The sequence below is a fragment of the Pleurodeles waltl genome, chromosome 2_1 (assembly GCF_031143425.1).
Source record: "Pleurodeles waltl isolate 20211129_DDA chromosome 2_1, aPleWal1.hap1.20221129, whole genome shotgun sequence".
Taxonomy (NCBI): Eukaryota; Metazoa; Chordata; class Amphibia; order Caudata; family Salamandridae; genus Pleurodeles; species Pleurodeles waltl.
This window is the reverse complement of record NC_090438.1, coordinates 575723746-575745008: the sequence shown is the minus strand read 5'-3', so window position 1 is coordinate 575745008 and position 21263 is coordinate 575723746. Positions and strand designations below refer to the sequence as shown.

The window sequence follows — 21263 nt, the reverse complement described above, 5'->3', positions numbered from 1 at the left end:
ATCATATGGGAGGAATTTTTTACACCTTCAGTCCCATGCATCTCCTGAACAATGTTCAGTCTGTAATGAGAGGTGAAGGTGGAAGGGGAAGACCACTTGCCAGCTAGGCAGATGTCCCGAATGAATACTTCAGCCCACTCAGCCCATGAAGCTGCCATGTCTCTGGAGAAGTAGGCCTTTATCCCACTAGGTATGTCTCTACCTGCCTTCTGCCAGATAAGTTGAAAACAAAAACGTTTTTACCCATCTGAACTCAGATGATCTTAAAATGGAAATCTTAAGGGCTCTAACTACATCCAAAAGCTACAATGAGGCATGAGACTCAATGGTCCCCTGCCATAATGCAGGCAGTACTATCTCCTGGTTCTGTGGAGAGTTGAATTGACCTTCGGCAGGAACCTAGGATCTAGTGACTGAAGTACCCTTTCATCGAATATTCGAAGATGTGGATGAGAGCATACCAGGTTGTTCAGCTCACCCAGTCTCCTCACAGTGGTGATTGCAACCAAGAAAAACACTTTCACCGTGAGGTAAATTTTAGATACCTCCTCTAATGGTTCATAAGGGTGGTTCTGAAGCTGAGAAAGGACACAAGGGTGGTCTCATGAAGGGTGAACGTAAAAGTTCAAATCCCTTGAGCAGTCTGGAAGCCATCTGTTCTATGGATAACAAATTGTTCCAAGAAGAAAGAAAGGTCTTAATCGAGCACCACTGGAGCCTAAGGGTAGAGACTGCTTGCCATTTCTTAAACCCCTCCGTGAGGAACGAAAAATCTCAGGAGTGGGTGCAAAAGCCAGTAAGAAAGATCTTGATGTCAAAGGAAGCCCAGTGATTGTCATAGGAGTCATTGGTTGATGATCTCCTTAATGCCTGTAGAGCATCGGACACTGATAAACACAGTTCCTTAGGCAGAAGCACCCTCCTCTCAACCTCCTAGCTGAAAGTGTTAACTTGGACAATTCTGACGCATTTAAATACCGCACAAAAGAACCAGAACCTTTACAATGCAGGATGGGTGAGATGTAAATGTCAGGGGTCTTGATATCGAAGTGAGTACTTCTCTTGTTCCCTGTATCGTGAGGACCCATTTGTGGGCTGCACGTTAAGGTGGTTAATGGAAGAGTTGACTCTTCCTAGTTCACACTGCAATTTTCTAGCACAAGGCTGTAGTTATAATGTTGCCCCTATGAAATACCAACATGCTGCCTGACGATGATGGCTCAAACTATCCCCATACCATTCTAAGAGACAACTTCCCTGTGATGTAACCTGGTGATTTGCTGGAAGGAGTACTCTAATGTGCTACTCTGAAGATGTGATTAGTGATCTCATGCTATTCCCTACGGTTATGACGTACAATGACACCTAGCATTATAAATTATTGATCCACTGCAGTTCAAATGCCAAACATGTTTTCATAAATTTACAGGTTTTTCTAATAGGTTGTAGATAAGGAGATAGGAACAAGAACATTAATAAATAGGAAAGCGAGAATGAAAGTCAACTGGACATTCCTCTTATTACTGCTTTCAAATGATTAAAATGGTTGCAGACCTTCACTTCGCCTGATCTCCTACGGGGCAATGTTCTAGACACAAGAAGGTAACTGAACGAGATGTGCACATTAAGCAGACAGTCCATCAAGGTTCTGACTATAAAAGGCATAGAGTTAGTGTAGAGAATGTTTGTATATAGGTGTGTATATATATTTATTATCCAACTAGTGTAAGATTGGTTTCCACTATTTATTTTGCCAATGCCTACTATGAAACTGTTTTCCTGCTGAAGGTACAACCTAGTTGAGGAGCACACATACATAAATGCAGAGTTATGAGTTGATTTTGCATAATATAATGGGAGGTATAATTATCTGCTGTATCTATATGTATTTATACAAGAAAGATTTACACACTATTACTATGATGTGCTCTCTGTATATCCTTTTTTCCGAATAAATCACTCCACAAAAATTTGCTTGTTTTGGGCCTACCATGTTCCATTATTAAATGAAGATCTGCATGTATGACAGACCTACAGGATACAAGAGGTATCTACATTATAGGGATATAGATATTTGACAAGTCAGTGGCCCCAGCAGTAGATCTATTTGAAGACCAGGGGACTTTTGACAAACACCTGGGAAGACAGGAAGACACATCTAAGATAATCTGCCTGAGTATTTGAAACCCCTTGAATGTGTGCAGCCCTCAGGCTCTGGAGACTGTTCTCCACCTAAACGCAAATCAGATGTGATAAGTTGTTGAGGGAATAAGAGCATGTGCAGGACTGGCAATTTAAATAAGCCTTTGTCACATAGTTGTTTATGTGAAACACTACAGATTGTCCCTTCAACGGAACTGCAAGGAATTGCAAAGCATTCCAAACAGCTCCTAGCTTCTAGTTCAAGAGTGGACATTATCCGATATATTCTGAGGACCCTGATCTGTCTGGTTGTCGAAGACTGCTCCTCAACCCAGACTGCTGGCATTGGTTGTCAGAGCCCTTGGAGTTGGATCCATAAAAGATATCCCTTTCACCAGGGATGCAGGAGTCAGCAACCAATGAAGGTCCTGTTGGACACGAGCAGAGACTTGAATCTGGTGGTCGTAATCTTCTTTAGCTGGTTGCAAATGGTCCAAGATGTGGTGAAACACCTGCCCCATGACAGACCATGGTATCATACCCAATGTAGTCACCTAAACAAAAGGGAGAAAGGAAGGAAACCGAGCAAGCTGCCTTTATAAATATGAGAATGGTTATTAATTAAAGACAACTAAACAAGCTTACCATATCCCCTTTGTATCTGTAGCCAGTCTCTTGCTGAAGCAATCAGCCTTTCCAATATTTTCAGCATTAAAGTCATCAGTGTGGTGCATCTAACATGAAGACTGCTCTCTGAACAGTGTTGTACACCACCCCCTATATATTCAAATCTCTGGAAGGGAACAAGGAGGGGCGTCAACTTGTTGATTGAAAACCCAAACTCCTGGATGTTCTTCACTGTTCAAGATGTGTCCTCTCTAGGGCCTTCTGCCAAGAGGGCACCTTGGAGAGCAGATTGTCTAAGTAAGGATGGATTATCATTTCCCAAGACTGGAGAAGGCCAGCTACCAGGGAGAACACCTTCATAAAGACCCAAGGACAAGTCTTCAGTCCAGTTGGCAGCACCAGGGACTGCCAGTGTTGGTTCCCTCCAGGAAATGATGAATCTCGGAGAGGCTGGAGTCAGAAAGATATGGAGATAAGCATATTGTTGGTCCTCCTTTGTCAAAACATCATCAGAAGAAATTAGGGGAATGACTTCTGGCAGAGTATTCTATTCTGATTACGTTATGTTTTCCTTCTTCTGTAATGTTAGTACTATGAGGTCCCTGAAAGAACTGTGAATGTCTAAGTCCTTATTTTAAACATGCATTACACACATCGTAACATAGGCTGCTACAAAATGCACAAATGCATTTTGGTTAAATAAATAAAAATTCCTTCTAAAATGCAGATTTGAATGATATACAGTTTATACCTAGTACTAAAATTTTTTTTATAACAGTCCATTAAAACCACACACTCCACAGCTCACCTTGGAATACCCTTACAATACCTCTCTAAAAGAAATTATCTTTATCATCAGAAGACTCCTTTGATTAAAGACAATGCAGGTTTCCAACCCCCTTTACATTTGCAGATTTACCAGTTATGCACATTTGAATTTCTTTACGGAAGGAGACACCCTGGCAAGAAGGCCTTTTTTTATCTGTCTGCCCCTCCTTCAGAGCACAGGACACTCCTTGCCTTCCAATCCAGCTGGGGAAAGTGAGCTGTCCTAATTAAATGTTGTCATTTTTGTGAAAGGCTAAAATTAGGGACAAATGCTGTCCTTTAAGCCTTTCATCACGGACAACGGACGGCAGGGCGAAATTACGGGCAGTCCGTGAAAATTACGGATGGGTGGTCACCCTAGCCTGCCGTGTACCGCTTGGTCTACTGATTCCACAGTATAACGTGTCCCTGTTCACAAATGACACTATATTAATACTGCCAAATAATAATTTATGTACCCCTGTAAGCAGTGTAGAAAATGCATATTTGCCATCTGTAAACACAAGCTGTCAAATGAAACCAATATGCAAATTAGGTTAATTCCAGATCCAAACCTTACATGCTTGGCTTTGCAAAAGTAATGGAGATGTGACGCTCGTTGTGCTTTGCAAATTAAATCAAGTGAAATGATCAGGATGGCCACATTTAAGATAAGTACACTATTGCCGTTTAGCCTATCATTTACTTCCTTCTGATGTGTCACCATAAACCATTTGTAGACTAAAAATACGAACTGTTAGTTGCTTTTCTTTTACGAATACTTACCAGAAGTATTTTCAAGGTAACTCCCTCTTAGTGTTTCGTCCTCAAAGCTTTGTATCTGTCAGGCAAGAAACAAAAAAAACACACATTGTAGTAAGGTAGCAATTGCTAGGTAAGAAGGCAAACATAATACCAGAAGAGGAATAACTAATTAACTACATTCTATGTAGTGTGTGATAGACGGAGCGCAAGTTAATTCGGATAATTGTTTCAGTCAATGCCATGAAAAAAAAGTTGTAAACAGGATTGGGCATAGATTTTTTTTTTCAATTTCTATCCAGTTTTCCGGTGCGGATGAATGTTCTCGGTTTTATAAGGAGGTACAGTTAGAATACAATACTCCAAGTTTGATTCTAAATTCACAAAGCTATTTAAAGATTCTTTATTTTGCAAATTAGCTAAAACCATAAAAAAAATTCACATACGATACAAAATATATAATTATCAGGCAAATCTGACATGAACACAGTCTATTTGTGACTCGCTATTTGTGAACGATTAATTAACATGTAAGTGTATTTAAAACCCAAAATTGCCATCTCATTCCGATTTGCTGAGCAAAACTGGACTTCGATAAAAAAAACGATTAAAAGTCCAATGCTAAAATTGCCGAAAGCCCCCAATTCATCAAACGCTCATTAAAGCCTGTGAATGTTATAAAAAGAATTGTCTCCAAGGCGATAGCAGCGATTGCACAGGCATTTCATGTACAATTATATAGCCGCTAGAAAATGCCAAAGGCAAATGATCCACATGCATGTCTGATAAAGATACAGGGAGGGAGGGGGGCCGTATGGTGCAACAGCGTTCAGCATCATTGCAGCAACGTTCATATATTTTAAAAATCTTGCAGACAGTTGGCACCCCTTTAGGCATTCCTTCAACACAGCGTTACAAGTTCTAATATTCAGCTTCCTGAACACTGGTGCCAGCCGGAAGTGCCTTGGTGCGGTGAGATTAGTGCACACACAGATAATGTGCGGGAGGGTCTCAAATGATAAGTGACAGTCCCTGCATAGAGCTTCCTGAGTTCCTGCCAAACACACGTACTTAAGGTCTGATTTAGATACTGGCGACGGGTTACTCCGTCACAAAGTAAATCCCATCAGCCAAAATCTAAACCCCATTATATCCTATGGGTTTTAGATTTCAGCGGACGGGATATCCATTAGCGTTGTGACGGAGTAACTCATACACCAATATCTAAATCAGGGCCTTAGTCTGATTCCATTGAAAGTAAAGGTGTTGTAGGTGAAGAAGCTGAGCTTTTATAAACAATTTAGATGGGCGAGATAAATAGGATGGCAGAGTTAGTGGCAGAAAGAGGTCAATGGTCAGAATAGCATGAGCTGTAGCCTTGATGACCTCCGAATCGTCGTGATAAGAGTCTTGCCTGTTTCATGAGTATTTCTGTTGCTAGCCTTTTGGTGGAAGTGAAGATTGCATCAAGTCTTTAGCTACGAGCCTCTCAATCGCAGCCTGATAGATATTGTACAGATCTGATTCCATATCTTGTATAATGTTCTATAAGAGATGCCTGATAGAATCAAGTTTGGCGGTTTTAATTGTAGCAGAAAAAGAGAGAGAGAGAGAGAGATAGCATGCATATTTAGCGTAAACAAATCAATTGTTGACGGTGCACCACCCTAAAGAAAATTCAACAAGTCCAATTCCTTAATATCAGTCCATTTTAAATCTTCTTTTTATTCTTCTTATCTTTCTTTAGAATAGACCAGACATCACAATAAAAAACAGCCACAGCCAACTTGTTTCGTCCATACAAAGGACTTCTTCAGGACCATACGTTCAATGCCTATTAAGCAGTCATATTCTTATTCATATTACGAACAGCGCATCCAGTGCAGCACATATCAAAACCTTGCATTCTGAAATGAATGGCAATGTCGCCGAACCATTCTTTGTTCCTACATCGGAAATGTGAGGATAGGAAAAACATATTTAGTGTAGTCCAGACGGGTCAGGATGAATTTAGTCAAATTTCAGCTTGAGCATGGCATGACAGCAGTCGGAAACAATGTCTGTTGCAGCAGCACTGTGGGAAAACTAATCTAATCAAGATGTTAGGTGCATTTTGTAAATAGAGGATCCATATGTGAGGGCAGGCATTCATTTGATTTTGATTACTTTGGAAATTGCAGAGAGATCTGGACGCTGTGAGGTTGTTAAGGAGACACTGAAATGCAAAAGTAAGCATGTTTTTTGTGGTTGTGGGAGACTCAGTCTATGAAGCTGGACGACCAAGGTTGTTTAACCACATCCCTAAGTATGTGATTGTATGGACTGTTTGTCTTTTCTGGTAGTTTTTAAACCATGCACCATACCACAATACTAGTGTCTTGCAATTGAAAGTATTAATGCTGAGCTTGTTGAGTTCACAGTATTCTGCCAGCGAGGTCAGAGATCATTGTAATTCAATTACAGTTTAGTCGATCAAGATGATTAAAATCTAGTGTGTAAGGTTCTACTTTCATTGTTTTAGTACTTATTTTGTTCGTAGCATCTGGTTAGGGAAAACATAAAAGGTTTTGCCTTTGATCTCTGTATGACTCATTTTAATTCTCTTGTTTGTCGAACAATAGAGACTTCATGATGCATTAAAAATTATTGTGCATTATCCTTTTAAAGTAATTTTAGGGAATATTTTGAAACGAAGGAGCATGTTTGTTGGAAACGCCGTTACTAGTTCAGGGAAATGAAACCCTACTCTACTAGGAACCACAATCTCTGTCAGGGTGAAGCACATGCAAACCAGGTAGTGAAAACACAAAAGGGCCCTCAAAAGCAAGGGGAAAACTCCATTGCTATTTTGCTGTGTGAAAACATACTGCAGCTTTGAGAATCTACACAACTATGTGTCCTTCATTCTACCTCACTAAGTACTGGTAGTAAGTCCAGTGGCACAAAGGGTGCAACGCTGTTGGTTGGTATGGCATGTCACTGGGCACTCTACATACAGAATCTTTCATTCTGTCTTTCCACCTTTTTTCCTTATTTCTCTTTTATTAATTCCATTTCACTCATCCTTGTCCACAACATGTCGCCACATATGCATAGGCAACCACTACATAATGTATCTTTCACTCCACAGCATCCATGGCTTAAAAGGCTCACATACTCACAACATTCAACACAACATTTCTTTTATCACATCCAACATGCACCTCCTGTATAATCTATTTCTAAATCCTACAACCTCCAGTGCACCAAAGTGCAATCTTCTGGCACCATATTATTAGCAAGATCATACACCAGCATTGACAACTCAAGACCTACCTCTTTACTGTTCACATTACCCAAAGGTTTTCCCTTATGCTTGCCTTGCTTTATTCTATCCAACATGACACCTTTCTTCATGTCACAATAATTAGTGCTACCTTTCCAAAATGAGCACACTAGACCCTCTGTCACCTTTACAATGCATACACCACCTAACACCCCTTCATTCATATTGCATAGCAATGCTCACTTCTCAAACCTCAGACAATCCACATGACTAAGAGGACATATATGAGACACCTGTACCTCATACAAATGATAATTGCGCCTGCTCCCTTTACTGATGCATCCTGCAAAAGATAGAGGGCCTGATTTATATCCTGGATGATGGAATACTCTGTAATACGGTGTCATGTTTGTGACAATCTCCATAGGCTATAGTGGGATCTTAATACAGCAGACAGGATATCTGTTGCAGTCTTTTCAATCCTCACCTATTGAAACATCCATACTGTTGTTGGTATCCAATCATTGGTGGCCACTACGTAAGAGACATGATTGAGATGTGTTCAGGCAGAATCTAGGCTGTCCTAGTGTTGTTCCCCACACAGCTATCAACATAGTGACTGATGAAGTAACTTAGAGACTGTGAAGCTACATCCAAAGGACAACAATCACATGTAGTTAAAGGTCAACTGTTAAATCTAGATAAAAAGAGAAAAATGAAAATGAGACTGCTGTACTGCCAATGCACTGCCAGCACCCTGCCTATCTTTCTCTAGAAACTGTACCTTTCATACTCCAACAACAGTGCATTCAGTGAGTGAGATTCCAAATAGCCATATTTACTGTCTGTTATACTGTACACAGAGAAACAATGAAACAATTGTACAAGCAACAATTATATTGTAGAAAATTCCAATGATTGCTCACTGGAGCTAATCATTATGACAGACCCTGATCTCTAACGTATAAATGTCTCCTGAATGGATGATTCTTATGTCTGTTGAAGACATGCATATAAATAAGCTCCCAAATGCTGATAGAAAAGGGTGCATGGAAGATGTTAACCAACAAAATTGAATATACTCTGGGTTGTAGAGTGATAACCTCAAGTAAAAATAAAAGACTGTGCTGGAACATCATGTCTGTCGCAGCATACACCAAATAGCAAGTTAACGTCAAGGAGACAGGTCTGTCCTTTCAAAGTTCACTATAATGGACAAGAACGATCAACATCAAGGTGATCCATCATCTCACTGACCACTTCAACCTGTTGCCTTGGTGTCCAAGGCTGACCTGGTCCCGTTTTAATATCTAATACTCTCAAATGGAAGAACATTTACCTCATGATTCTCAAATTAGAAACTACAAATAATACTCAAATAAAATCATATTAAACATGAGCCTCAGTTCTATGTAGTGCAGTAACCAATAAAATCATCATCTGTAAAGATGCCTCCTTCAATATGCTGGTGGAATTCAAATTCATTATTTTACCCTCATTCAGACAGAAATAATGCCTCTGTGACAGGTGGGAGACAACCCTTCTCTCTGCCAGATTATTTTCCAAGGTATGTGCAGAAAAGTATACTGCTGTCAATTTCTGCCATTTGAGAAAACAGGGAAGTTCACGGCTTTCAAATTCCTACATGGCCATTAATCATCATCACACCTAAGCTTAGTCTCACATTACGGTCTTATTAATAGCACTGTGATATTTAGATGTTGGCATTAACAACAATGCAACACTCCTTAAACAAGCTAAATTGACTTCTGATGTGGAGAGGATGTTCACTAAGGACATACTTTTCTATTGGATTCTTGCAGCCAGGAACAACAGCTTTTATTTGCATGTAAATATTATTGTCTGACACTGGTGAGCATCAGATACGTCACATTCTGATTTGAATGTCGGTCCCATAAATCAACTGCAGTTGTTTGTTGCATCAAGCAGCCTTGTCTTGGGAACATATTCTTTCTTTAACTCTCTTTATTAACTATGCAGGTATTTATGCTGATTCTGATGTTCTTCCCATGGCCCAAAATGTTTATCTAATTTTATTTCACTTTTTAAATATGGAAATTCCTGCATTATGTATCAGCATACATGCTGGGTTCCTGTTTTTCTTTCTTTGGGTTGGTGCTACTCCCATTCCGTTTCCTAGGTAACTGGCTGCCCATGGAAATGCTTGTCATTAATTAATTATGGGTGATTTGAACACAGGCATACCAAAGTCAATTCTGTCTGTGGCCATCCGTGCATCGTCCAGGTACAGGATGCAAACTTCCCCCTTTCTGTTTTATCGCCCACATCATCCCACTCACCAGTAACTTAGCCTGGTGCTTTGTGATGCCCAAGCCATACAGGTAAAACCAACAAACATTCCTCCAAAGATCTACCGCACCCTCCCTCACTTTATCTAAACAAAAATGACTATTGAATCAACTACTAGCTTGTATATTGATCAGTGCATGGCCACCCTTTAAATATTGTCATCAATCCCAATCTTATTCAAGACTACAAATTATATATTACATTTACAACAGAGGCAATTTAGGTGCAGACATTGCTTATTCTACCTGAGTGAAACTGGGTAATTGGTTGAGGGTGGTGTGAGCCCTTCTCAAACAACAGTCACACTGCTTGTCAGAGTGAACCACAAAAAGTCACTAAATTAACCTATCCTTACCCCTCTGGTAGCTGGGCACAAAAGCAGCACTCAAAGAGCAATAATGTGGAATTGCAACACAAGGAAAGTCTCAGATCAATTTAGAAAAATAGATTAGAATTTAATTAATTATTTGCACCAGAAATCTAATCAGTAGAACCAGAGTTATATTTTTTAAAGTTTAAAGTGAAAAATAGCTCCTAAAAGATCAAAGTGCCAGCTGTCGGCATCTAGTTGTGCCAGACTTGGGCAAAGTCAAAGGTTATGACTAACTGCAGTGAAGCATGGATAGGACACAAAAAGTGGGCTGGGCCCGGAATCCCCTTACCTTCGGAAGAAAGTTTGAAGAAAATTGTCTGAGAAGATAAAGTTTAGAGAGACAAGGCAGCCTTTGATGATTGAGGAGGAGGCGTTGTTGTCGTGGAGCTGCTGGACAAAATTGCGGTGAAGATTCCAACGTTCTTACTCAGTCTTTTTTATTGAAGTCGAAAATCTCCATTGGGACAAAGTTGCAGATTGTAACCGACAAGGGCTCCATGAGGCTAGATACCCCATCTGCGAGAAGCCACCGAACAGTATTTGCTGCCCACAAGTTTTGGATTTGGGCTATCTGGGTACCTTTAGCACCACTTCCAAGGGTCTAGGACTCAAGGAGCACTATTTGGAGTGTCAGGAATCATTCAGGCCAGGTCTAGGTGTGGGATCAAGATGTTTAGAGCCTTTTCAGTCTCTGATCAAGAAGCCAGCCTACAAGCCCTTGGAATCACTTTGGAAGTCGTGTAATCAAGGAGAAAAGCAGGTCTCAAATAGCAAGGGAGTCCTTTGAGAGTCCTCTGCAGGTCCAAAAGTGACCTGAAGAGTAGGTCTAAAGGTCCTAATTTTATACCTGGTGCCAGCTTTGAAGGGGAATGAACTTATGGAGTTTTCCCCACAGAAGTGTCTTGAGTATCCTGCCTCTTTGCCCTGGTCAGAAGAGATCTGGGGGAAAAAGGCTATTGTTCAGTTCTTTGTATGTTGTCTGAGACAGCTACTTTGAAATGCAACTAGGGCTCTGCACACCTCCGTCCCCTCATGTTCAATTCTGACAACACCCAGTCCTACTAAATACCCAGTCCCCCTATTGTGTGGTTGTCCGGAATACACAAAGGCCAACTGCACCTTAGTGATGTGACAAGAACAAGCTGCAAGACCCAAATGATTAGGACAAGAAAATGGCAACTTTCTAAAAGTGTCATTTTCAGAATTGTGGTTTGAAAGCTGACTTTAAAGAGGATTTTAAGTTACAATTTCTTACATACCAAATGTAACATTTCTACCTGCTCCCAAAGAAAAGTTATCCCCTATTAAATTAATAAGGTAGCCCAATGTTATCCTGTGGGAGGGTAAGCCTCACAGTAGTGAAGATCAAATTTGTGATTCTTTCACTACAAGGACAAGTAAAATGTAAAAGTAAATGTCTGACTTTTAAATACAATGTACCCTGCCCTGTGGGCCATCTAGGGCCTACCCTAGAGGTGAGGTGTATTAAAAGGGAGTTTTTATGCGAGGCCCAAGGTTTATTTTGCAAGTAAGATTAGCAGTTAAAAGGTGCATGCATGCTATGATTTGAGGCCTGAAACATGTATTAAATAGTCTTAAATCTTTACTCTGCCAAATGCTGGCCATAAAAGAATAAAACAATTTCCCCATACAATACATGATAGCATTCAAAACAACATAGTTACAATCCGTAACAATTACAATAGCAGCAATATGTGTCATGACACTGTCTATCCACTCCCATACCTATAAAAACGCATCAATAAAACCCTCTTAAAAATGGCACAAAATGCCTAATCTGACATAAAGTGCAAGTGTCCGTTAACGCTCAATCCTATCCTTCCAGAGGTTTCCTGCTTCTTACAGCCCCATGGAGAAAAGAGATGACTCTCAAACATATCTCTTCATCAGACAGTGTTTGAGGATGAAATAGTGTATCTCTGCATTTGTTGTGCCGTAACTTTTTTAACAGTGGCTTAAGCAAAATTCTAAACTGCAAGTTAAAAAATCTACAGAAAAACATAACAGAGACTGCTCCCCCCATCCATCCCATGGACAACATGGGGCGGAATCTCCAAACAGTCTACTTTCACCTTCAAAGCACAGTAATGTCACACTGTGCCTGTCCTAAAATGAAACAAGAGGGACCTCTTCCAATTTGTAAGTGGTAGGAACGCTGGCCCACAAGTTTCAAAAGGCCTACAATCATATAAAGACATACACTTTACCTAATTCCATTTTCAGTCTGTGCTCAGTACAATACTCTAGATTTGGGAGCTTCGCTGTGAGCTTGTTGCTCCATGTATCAAAGGGCTACTTAAGTGGATGGCACAATAAGTACTGAAGGCCACTACTAGCATTTAATTTACCAGCTCTGGTTATATTTGCCTATCAGTGGTAAGCCACGTTTACCATGTTTTAAGGAGTAAGAACAAGCACTGTAGCACTGGTTAGCAGGGGTAGAGTGCACAGAGTGCTAAGGTCCACAAAAACAGGATGGGAGAAAAAAAGAAGTTTGGTGGAAGATCAGCCCAAGGCTAACAGGTCTAACACTTCCTCTCCCATGTATATAATAACAATCATCCATTGTACCTCTACAACAGATGGTAGTCTGGTGGTAATCAGTAGACACCCTAAACTATTCAGCTTTCCTCGTTTGTGGAATCATTTCTAGTTAATATGACCATCTCTCCCACTTGTGTAATCCCATCTAGGCCATGTCAACGTTTTCAGACATTTTCTCATCAATTTGCCTCCAAAGCACCAAGGGCCTGATTTTAACCTTGGCAGACGGCGGAGGCCGTCCGCCAAGGTTCCGTCGCCAAATGACCGCACCGCGGTCACAAGACCGCGGCGGCCATTCTAACATTTCCTCTGGGCCGGCGGGTGCTCTCCAAAAGAGCGCCCGCCGGCCCAGAGGAAATGCCCCTGCAACGAGGACGCCGGCTTAGAATTGAGCCGGCGTAGTTGCAGGGGTGCGACGGGTGCAGTTTGCACCCGTCGCGTATTTCAGTGTCTGCATGGCAGACACTGAAATACTTTGCGGGGCCCTCTTACGGGGGCCCCAGCAGTGCCCATGCCATAGGCATGGGCCATAGGCATGGGCACTGCAGGGGCCCCCAGGGGCCCCGCGGCACCCCCTACCGCCATCCTGTTCCTGGCGGGAGACCCGCCAGGAACAGGATGGCGGTAGGGGGTGTCAGAATCCCCATGGCTGCGGAGCGCACTCCGCAGCCATGGAGGATTCCCCCGAGCAGCGGAAAGTCGGCGGGAGAACGCCGACTTTCCGCTTCTGACCGCGGCTGAACCGCCGCGGTCAGAATGCTCGTGGGAGCACCGCCAGCCTGTTGGCAGTGCTCCCGTGGTCGGTGGCCGCCAGGGTCAGAATGACCCCCCAAATGTCTTGTTCTTGGTGCCTTTAATATATGGATGAATAAATAACAGTTCTCCATGAATATTCCTTTAAAGATTTTAGGCCCCTCTCATGTTACTGTTTGACTCATTTTCCAACAGGAAGCTTATTGCTGCACTTTCAAGGGGGGACCATTTTTCTATTGCACTTTTCCTTGTCTTCCCCCAAACCTCTAACTTCCCACCTCAATGCTCACTTGTTTTGGGAAAAGCTTGGGCATAGGAAACAAAGAAAAACTTAAGTCCCATTCCCAATTAGACTACTGCTATTTTGGAGGTGGAAATGAATACTAGTATAGCCAATTTCTACAGCTGGCTTCTGAGTTCATTGGATGCTATCACTGGGCATTAGTTGAGGCTACAACTGACGGAAGCAAGAAGGAACTGTAAAAAATTAGAATCACTATGGTGCATTTTTCAATGTCATTTAGAAAAAACTACATAGAAATTCAAACACCAAGTTCTCCTTAACTACATTTTGGTAGTTAATATTTTGGCTATGATATTCTTATAGAATAATATTAACATCCACAAAATTCGACAAAAAACATAGACTGGTTACCAATAGTGTGGCAATCCTGACCCAGTTGTGACCCACTCCCTAAGTTAATATACAACACTTGTCACCTGTGCAGCATTTTATGTTCTATTTTATCCTTAATGATCCCATCTACAAACTGATTTTCACTTACTTTTATCTTTTTGAGGAAATTCAGAAAATATTGCATCTTCTTTCCTCTTTCTACTGTAAATATATTGTTAAGTATATCACTCTATCGCACCTGGACTCCTGCAATTTTTTTTACAACAAGGACACCCATAGGGCATTCTCTAAAACCTACAGCCTATATAAAAATTGGTGGCCTTGCTTCTTCTGGTGCAAAGCAGATGCTTTTACATTTCCTCCCACTTTGCCTTCCTTCACTGGCTTCTTGTAGTGAAACACTCTCTCTGCAAATCCTTGTGTATGTGTTTTTGGACTTTCACAGCAAAGGTCTAGCCAAAATCATTTCCTCATTTCCATTGCTACTTACCTAACCCTACCCTTAGTTCCTCTGGGCAAATATTTGGTTATCCCATTAGCACATTGAGTTTGGCGTGGTACATATGCGATTTCAGTTCAGTTCAGAATATCCTGCTCCAGCATTTGGAAAGTTGGATGATGTTACTGCTTGTCAGAAACATCTTAAAACACTGCTCTTTAGCCCATCTAACCAGCTGTCCCCATTTCAGCTCCTTTGAGGAACAATTCTTAGTATTAGTACAGTGAAGAACAAGTCCATGCATTAGTGTGTTTTAGACGTTTCACTAATTCATTCATTCAATCATTCATATATATATTTTTGTTTCCCTAATACCCATTTTCTTTTCTAATTTAAGATAGCTGCACCCCATGGTAGAAATCTCCTTCAAGAGATCAAAGTGCTTCACCATTGCCATGAATATACTTCTTAAGTAATGACTTTGAACCCGATTTCGAGTTTGGCTGATGGAGTACTCTTCAGGCTACTCTGCAGCTGTGTTGGTGGTAATGTTATTGAAGGCAATGGTGATGAGGATAGAAGTAGAAATGGTTTTGGTGGTGGTGGTGGTGGAGGAGCCAACCAACAGGGCACAGCTAGAGAACATGCTCCCTTTTCCAGGTTATGTTTGCTCATACACTCTTCTTAGCCCAATAACAAATGTCTCTCCCCCCATGGCTAATCTTATGCCTACCTTTGGTAGGTTCCTCAACGGCACCTAGAATTTCACATAATAACCTTTGCATTATCTTTTAAACTCCTGACTTGGTCCAAAAATCAGATTTCCTCCTGAGCTTGCCACTTGTAGGCTCCCTGTGGCCTAGTTAATGTTGAGATATCCCTTTCCATACCATGTTTTCCTTTGCTCCCATTCCTGACTCAGTTTTCCCAGCCTGCCTCCCTCCTGTTCCTATTCAGCTCCTATGGTCCATGTTGTTCATATCCCTCAACCTCCTTTTCTAATGATCTTTGCTTTTTTTCATTTTTTGTGGTGACTTCTCTTCATACCTCATCCCCATCTTCCTCCAATGGATTGCTCCTCAGGGATGTTGATCTCAATTTGGGTGGTCACGAGACTCCTGGCCAACCTCCCAAATGGCCGGTGGTATCACTAATGTTAGATGCACCCTTTCTTGTTCCTGACTGCTCCCTGAAAGGATCCTACTCCCACAAGAAATGGTATACATGCTCTGACATTCTGAGTCTACCTTCATTAAACTGCTGGATGCCCATTAATGTCTCACTGTGCATTTTTCACCAATGTGCTCTCTTTGATTTCACTTTTCCTGTCCTGTCCCTAATCTCCAGGATTTCATCCCATTTAAAGGCTTCTTCTTGCCTGGGCTTTACTGCATCTATGTTTAGGAATATTTTGTTTAATCTCTTATCTATAACCTTTTCCCTAAAGGAAAGACTTGTTCACCTGATGAATAACCCATCATATAACTGTCCTGTTGTTTAGTGCATCTGATGTAAGTGCAAGTAATTTGCTTTTTTGGACCTGATGCTGAGTACTACTTTCTTTCTAAAACATACTCCAGCAGTACATGTTCATGGTCTCTTACATGCATTTGTGAATTGGCCTAAAACACCCAACTATCTTGGTAAAAATGCAAAAAGGGCACAGTCCTTTCTATTTGTACTAATTAGATCTGAATATCTAGGGAACAATTAGATATAATTAGTTCAAATGTACACGTTTTGTCCCATTTTACATGTCTTGGGGACTGTAAAAGCATGTAGAAGAGTACTGTCCAAGTATCTTTCACATACTCCAAATTACCTTTGTGGATAGGGCCCTATGTAGTAATTGTTGTGATCATGTCATGTGGTTGATACTACAGGATGTTTGTTCAGCTATTTCACTCCTGTTGATGTTATTGCTCAGATCAGATCTGGTTGAACCTTACATTGTGATTGCTTTGATGGTGCACTATTATCACTAATATTGCTCATGTTGCATTTGCATGGATACCATGTTATGATTGTATTATGCTTGCATTTTCTTGATTGTTATTGCTCATACTAATCCTATGGCTGACCACACGTCATAACTGATATGCAGTTTCACTCACGTAATATCTGGGTGGAAGTTGTCTGGGTATTGTTTCACAGTAGTGTTTCCCCAACTGCCACTGCTGTTTTGCTGTAATGCCGTGTATATCATATATGTATGATATACTTTCTCAATGTCAGACTGGGTGCAGCAAAGCAAAGAGTAAGCCAAGCTTACTATTGGTGTTGCTACATTATTATCTTCACTTCTGGATGGTCCGCAGTCTGAAGTTGTACTACTCTCTTACAGACACTGGAAAATCTAGATTACTCGCATCAGAACTTGTTCTACCCCTCAGTGGCCAGTGTATCTGAATGTTTGATGGACTAGGAATATTCTGCAACTATAGACTAGGAATATTCTGCACCTATATTAATTGATTCTGCCCTATTCTATGCTTAGCTTATGCAACCTCTCTTTCACCAATTTTGCTTTTCTGCCCTATACTTTGTTACTGGCTCACTGGAGTCCCCCTTCCACCCACTTGCAACCTCTGCCCTCAAGGACCTTCAGCATCTCTATTGATCGGGAGATAGTGGGATGGAAGGATGACACATTAATTAAACTGAAGCCTCTGCCAAGGTTGAAATTTCAGGTTCAGCCCTCTATAGAAAATATATGGCAGACTGTACAGCTTCAGCCACACATTACATAGGACATCAGCGTCAAGATCTCATTGTGGCTACCCTTTCCTTAATAAATGCAATGTTGAGTTTATTTGCAAGCAATTAAACAATGGTCCTTCAGGGGGAAGTAAAAACCTTGTTTTCCTGGTAAACAATTTTTAAACAATCTTCAAACATGTGCAAATTTTGTCAACTTCAGATGCAAGCAGTCATCCTCCGGTATGAAAAACAAACCATATGGAGGTACAGGGAGTGGACAGACTACTATGATCTAAAGTCAATGGAGGATGAGATGATTAAACAATCACCCTAAAACAGAATACAATGACTGACGGATACTACCTAAAGCAAACTAACAGTCCTGATGATGACCCTGGATAGATTGATCTACATAAGTGGGGTCGAAACGTCGACATTTTGATAGTGTGGATTTTTCTTGGGAGACTAAAAAGTGACTTCTGGTCCTCTGGGGTAATATGAGTCCTCTGATAGAAGATCGCAGAAAATTTGTGTTTTAACAAGCACCTTGTATATATTGTACAAAGCACATTTGCACAAATGTTTTTCACTACATTCACTTTCACTGTGCCATCACTATTGGAGCATCGAAGGGAATTAATTCAAAATCAACAATGACTGTGTTTTTAGTAAAGATATAATAAAATATGAATTGCTGACAAAATTTGCACATGTTTGAAGATTGTTCAAAAATGGTTTACCAGGAAGACAAGGCTTTTACTTCTCCCTGTAGGACCATTGTTTAATTGCTTATTTAACCACCCAGGTTCTAGGGTTACAGGGTATGCCTTATTTTCTCTAAAAAGTTTATTTGTAAAGCACATTATAACCTGCAAGGGTATCTTGGTGCAATGCCTTAACTATTGAAGTATTATTTTTAATAATTGTCTACTTCATGTAAGGCTTACAATGTTACATTGCTTTAAAAAGACAGGTTTTGAAATGGCATATTGTCATCATTCAAGAGATCTATATATATATATTACCTAGTGGTGGTCGCCAGTAGGTAGTTATAGTTAGGACTTAGTTTCTATATAAAAAGTGTTTTTTTACTTGCCTATATCTTTGGCGCCGCTTGATGAATCTTCACAAAACTTTCCCCAAAAATTAGGCAGTCAAGTCAACTGCAGTCTGGAAAGTATTGGGGTGATCTGTTGAGTGGGGGGGTGGTTGAGTAAAAAGGAGAGGACCCAAAACACGTTTTCCCTATTCATTTTTCTATAGAGATTTTGAACACCAATAGCGCCGAAACTACTGGACAGAACAAGGAAGCCAATCAAAGTGTTGGCAGCTATCTTGGGAATCGGCTGAAGCTGAGTCACAGAAAAAGGTAATGAGCAGGGTACAAACACCCTGACCCCTTAGCTCTGGTGGTGAGCCCGCCCAGGGCTAAAAAGCATTTTTATTTTACGGCCAGAGCCACGTGGATCTGCCTTAAAACAAAAAAATACAGAGCCAGGCCTCCCATGCTTCATAATTATAAACCCCCCAGGTGGGCCAAGTCTCGTGGGCATTTGCTGAAAAATGCAGGGGGGGTGCGGTCCTGGACCCTTCTTGCTGCCCTGGGGACTGCCACCTCCCTGGAAGGGGGCTGTGCGGTCCCCCTTCCAACGTGGCATATCCCCGGTGACGTGGTGATTCCCTGGGCTTGGGGGAAAATTTGTTTTCCCCTTAATTTCTCAAAAACTACTGAACAGAACTACATCAAAACAAAAAGTACTCTTTCTGGACCAAAACCTACCTTTCTGCCAAATGTGGTGTAATTCCATCCAGTAGTTTTGGTGCTATCGCTGTTCAAAACCTGTTTTGGGAATCCCCTTTTTCTCAGCCCCCATGGACGGATCACCCTGAAACTTTCATCCCGACAGCAGCTGACCGAACTGGCAATTTTTTGGGGAAAAGTTTTGTGAAGATTCGTCAAGCAGTGCCAAAGCTATAGGCAAGTAAAAAAATGCTCTTTCTAGAAACTAGGTCCTAACTATAACTACATAGTGGTGACCACCACTATGTAATGATATATATATATATATATATATATATACCAAACAGTTTCACCTTTATCAATGATTGTGGAATACAATAAGCCAGCTAACAAACTCCATTTAAAGAGTTCACACTCATTATTCAGATTCCACACAGTGGCACTAGAAGAGGGACCAACAGCCTTAAATCCAAATAACGTTCTACTGCTGCCATGATGAGATGGTAACTCCCCTTATGCTTTTCAATATTAGTATCAGCACTTTTAAATTAATTAAAATATTTGATAGCTTAAATGCCCAATATTCCATGTCAACCTAATGGGCTTAAAGGAGCTCCATGTTATTTTCTGCAGCACGTAATATTTGTACATTTCATAGTCCCAAACGTTCACCACATTCTAATACACCACTGAATGCTTGTACCAGCATATCTATTGTTAACAACACCCCTTGCTGTGCCACTGAATACAGTTACCGTAGGTGCCAGTAAAATTGCTGCACATCTTATAGCTTGTATAGTTCACGTCGACGGTCACAATCCCCTGCAGTGGTCGTTCAGGAAGACGAAAAAGATTTGTTTCCCAAAGGCCCACCAAAGCTGCTGAACACCTATTAATGATGAGTGCCTCCACCATGTGGGTAGGACCCATGTACATACACCACAAAACTCGCAGGGCATCCATAACCTTTAATATGTTCTCCATGCTCAGACACATTTCGGCATGACGCCTTTCTCAATAATTGTGGTATACAAAACGCCAGCTAACAAGCTCCATTTAAAGACTTCAAACTCATTATTCAGTTTCCAAAACAGTGGCACTAGAAAAAATTGCTGTTTTTTCTGGCCGATTCCTTGGATCCTGGGAAAAAGCAAGACCCTGATTGACTTGCTGACTCATACAAATTCACAGAAAAAAACAAAGGTTACAGGGACGTTATAGTTAGGCTGATGTTTTACTTATACAAAACCACTGAAATTCAGCAGTTATAGGTATACGTAAAGTTATAATTATCTGTTATAGTTTCTTAACATGAGTATAACTATAAAAGTAACAATAACTGTTTCATTTCTAAGGTTTTGTATGGGTAAAACGTCAGCCTAACTTTATCGTCTCTGTAACCTTAGGTTATTCCAGTGAATATGTATATATAGTTAAGACCACGTTTCCATAGGAAATTGATTTTTGGGAATCTTCACAACATGTTCCAAAAAAAGTTTCATCCATCTCAGTTGTTTCCTGGAAAGTTTTGGGGTAAGCCATATAGGAGGGGCTGAGAAAAAGGAGGGTTTCCAAAATTCATTTTCCACATCGAAGTTTCCATTGAAAACTTGAACAGCAATACAGAAAAACATGCTAAACAGAATGACACAAAATTTGGCAGAAAGCTAGATCTCTGCTCACAAAGCATGCTTTTTGTTATTTGGTGTAAGTTTTGGTCAGCAGTTTTTTTAAAATTAAGGTTAAAATTTATAGATATTTGGGCGTGGCTAAGCAATCTGATTGACAGGCAGCAGCTTGTTTTTCTAATAACATTGGCACGTGTGACAAATCATCAACATACATCCCAAAACAAGATTACCCACCTCAGCTCCTTCCTGGGAAGCTTTGGAGTGATCCATCAAGGAGGGGCCAAGGGAAAAGAATGGGGTCCAAAAACACAATTTCCTTATACACTTTCCATGGGTAATTGTAGACAGTGCTACAACCAAAATGGCTGAATGGAATTACATCATATTTGGCAGAAAGCTAAAGCCTTACAGAGAACGCGTGCTTTTTGTGATTTGGTATTAATCCATTCAGTAGTTTTTGAGAAATTAAGGTTCAAATTTTATACATATA

At 40.7% G+C, this 21263-nt stretch overlaps 1 protein-coding gene across 3 annotated transcripts in view; it reads right to left on the bottom strand.

The window, feature by feature from the left end:
- Positions 1-21263, bottom strand: part of ITPRID1 (ITPR interacting domain containing 1) — a 506204-nt gene that overhangs the window by 120962 nt on the left and 363979 nt on the right. For all 3 annotated transcript variants that reach the window (XM_069215173.1, XM_069215186.1, XM_069215179.1), the window contains one exon: positions 4363-4417. In XM_069215173.1, the coding sequence (XP_069071274.1) occupies positions 4363-4417 (55 nt within the window). The remainder of the gene's footprint in view (positions 1-4362; positions 4418-21263) is intronic.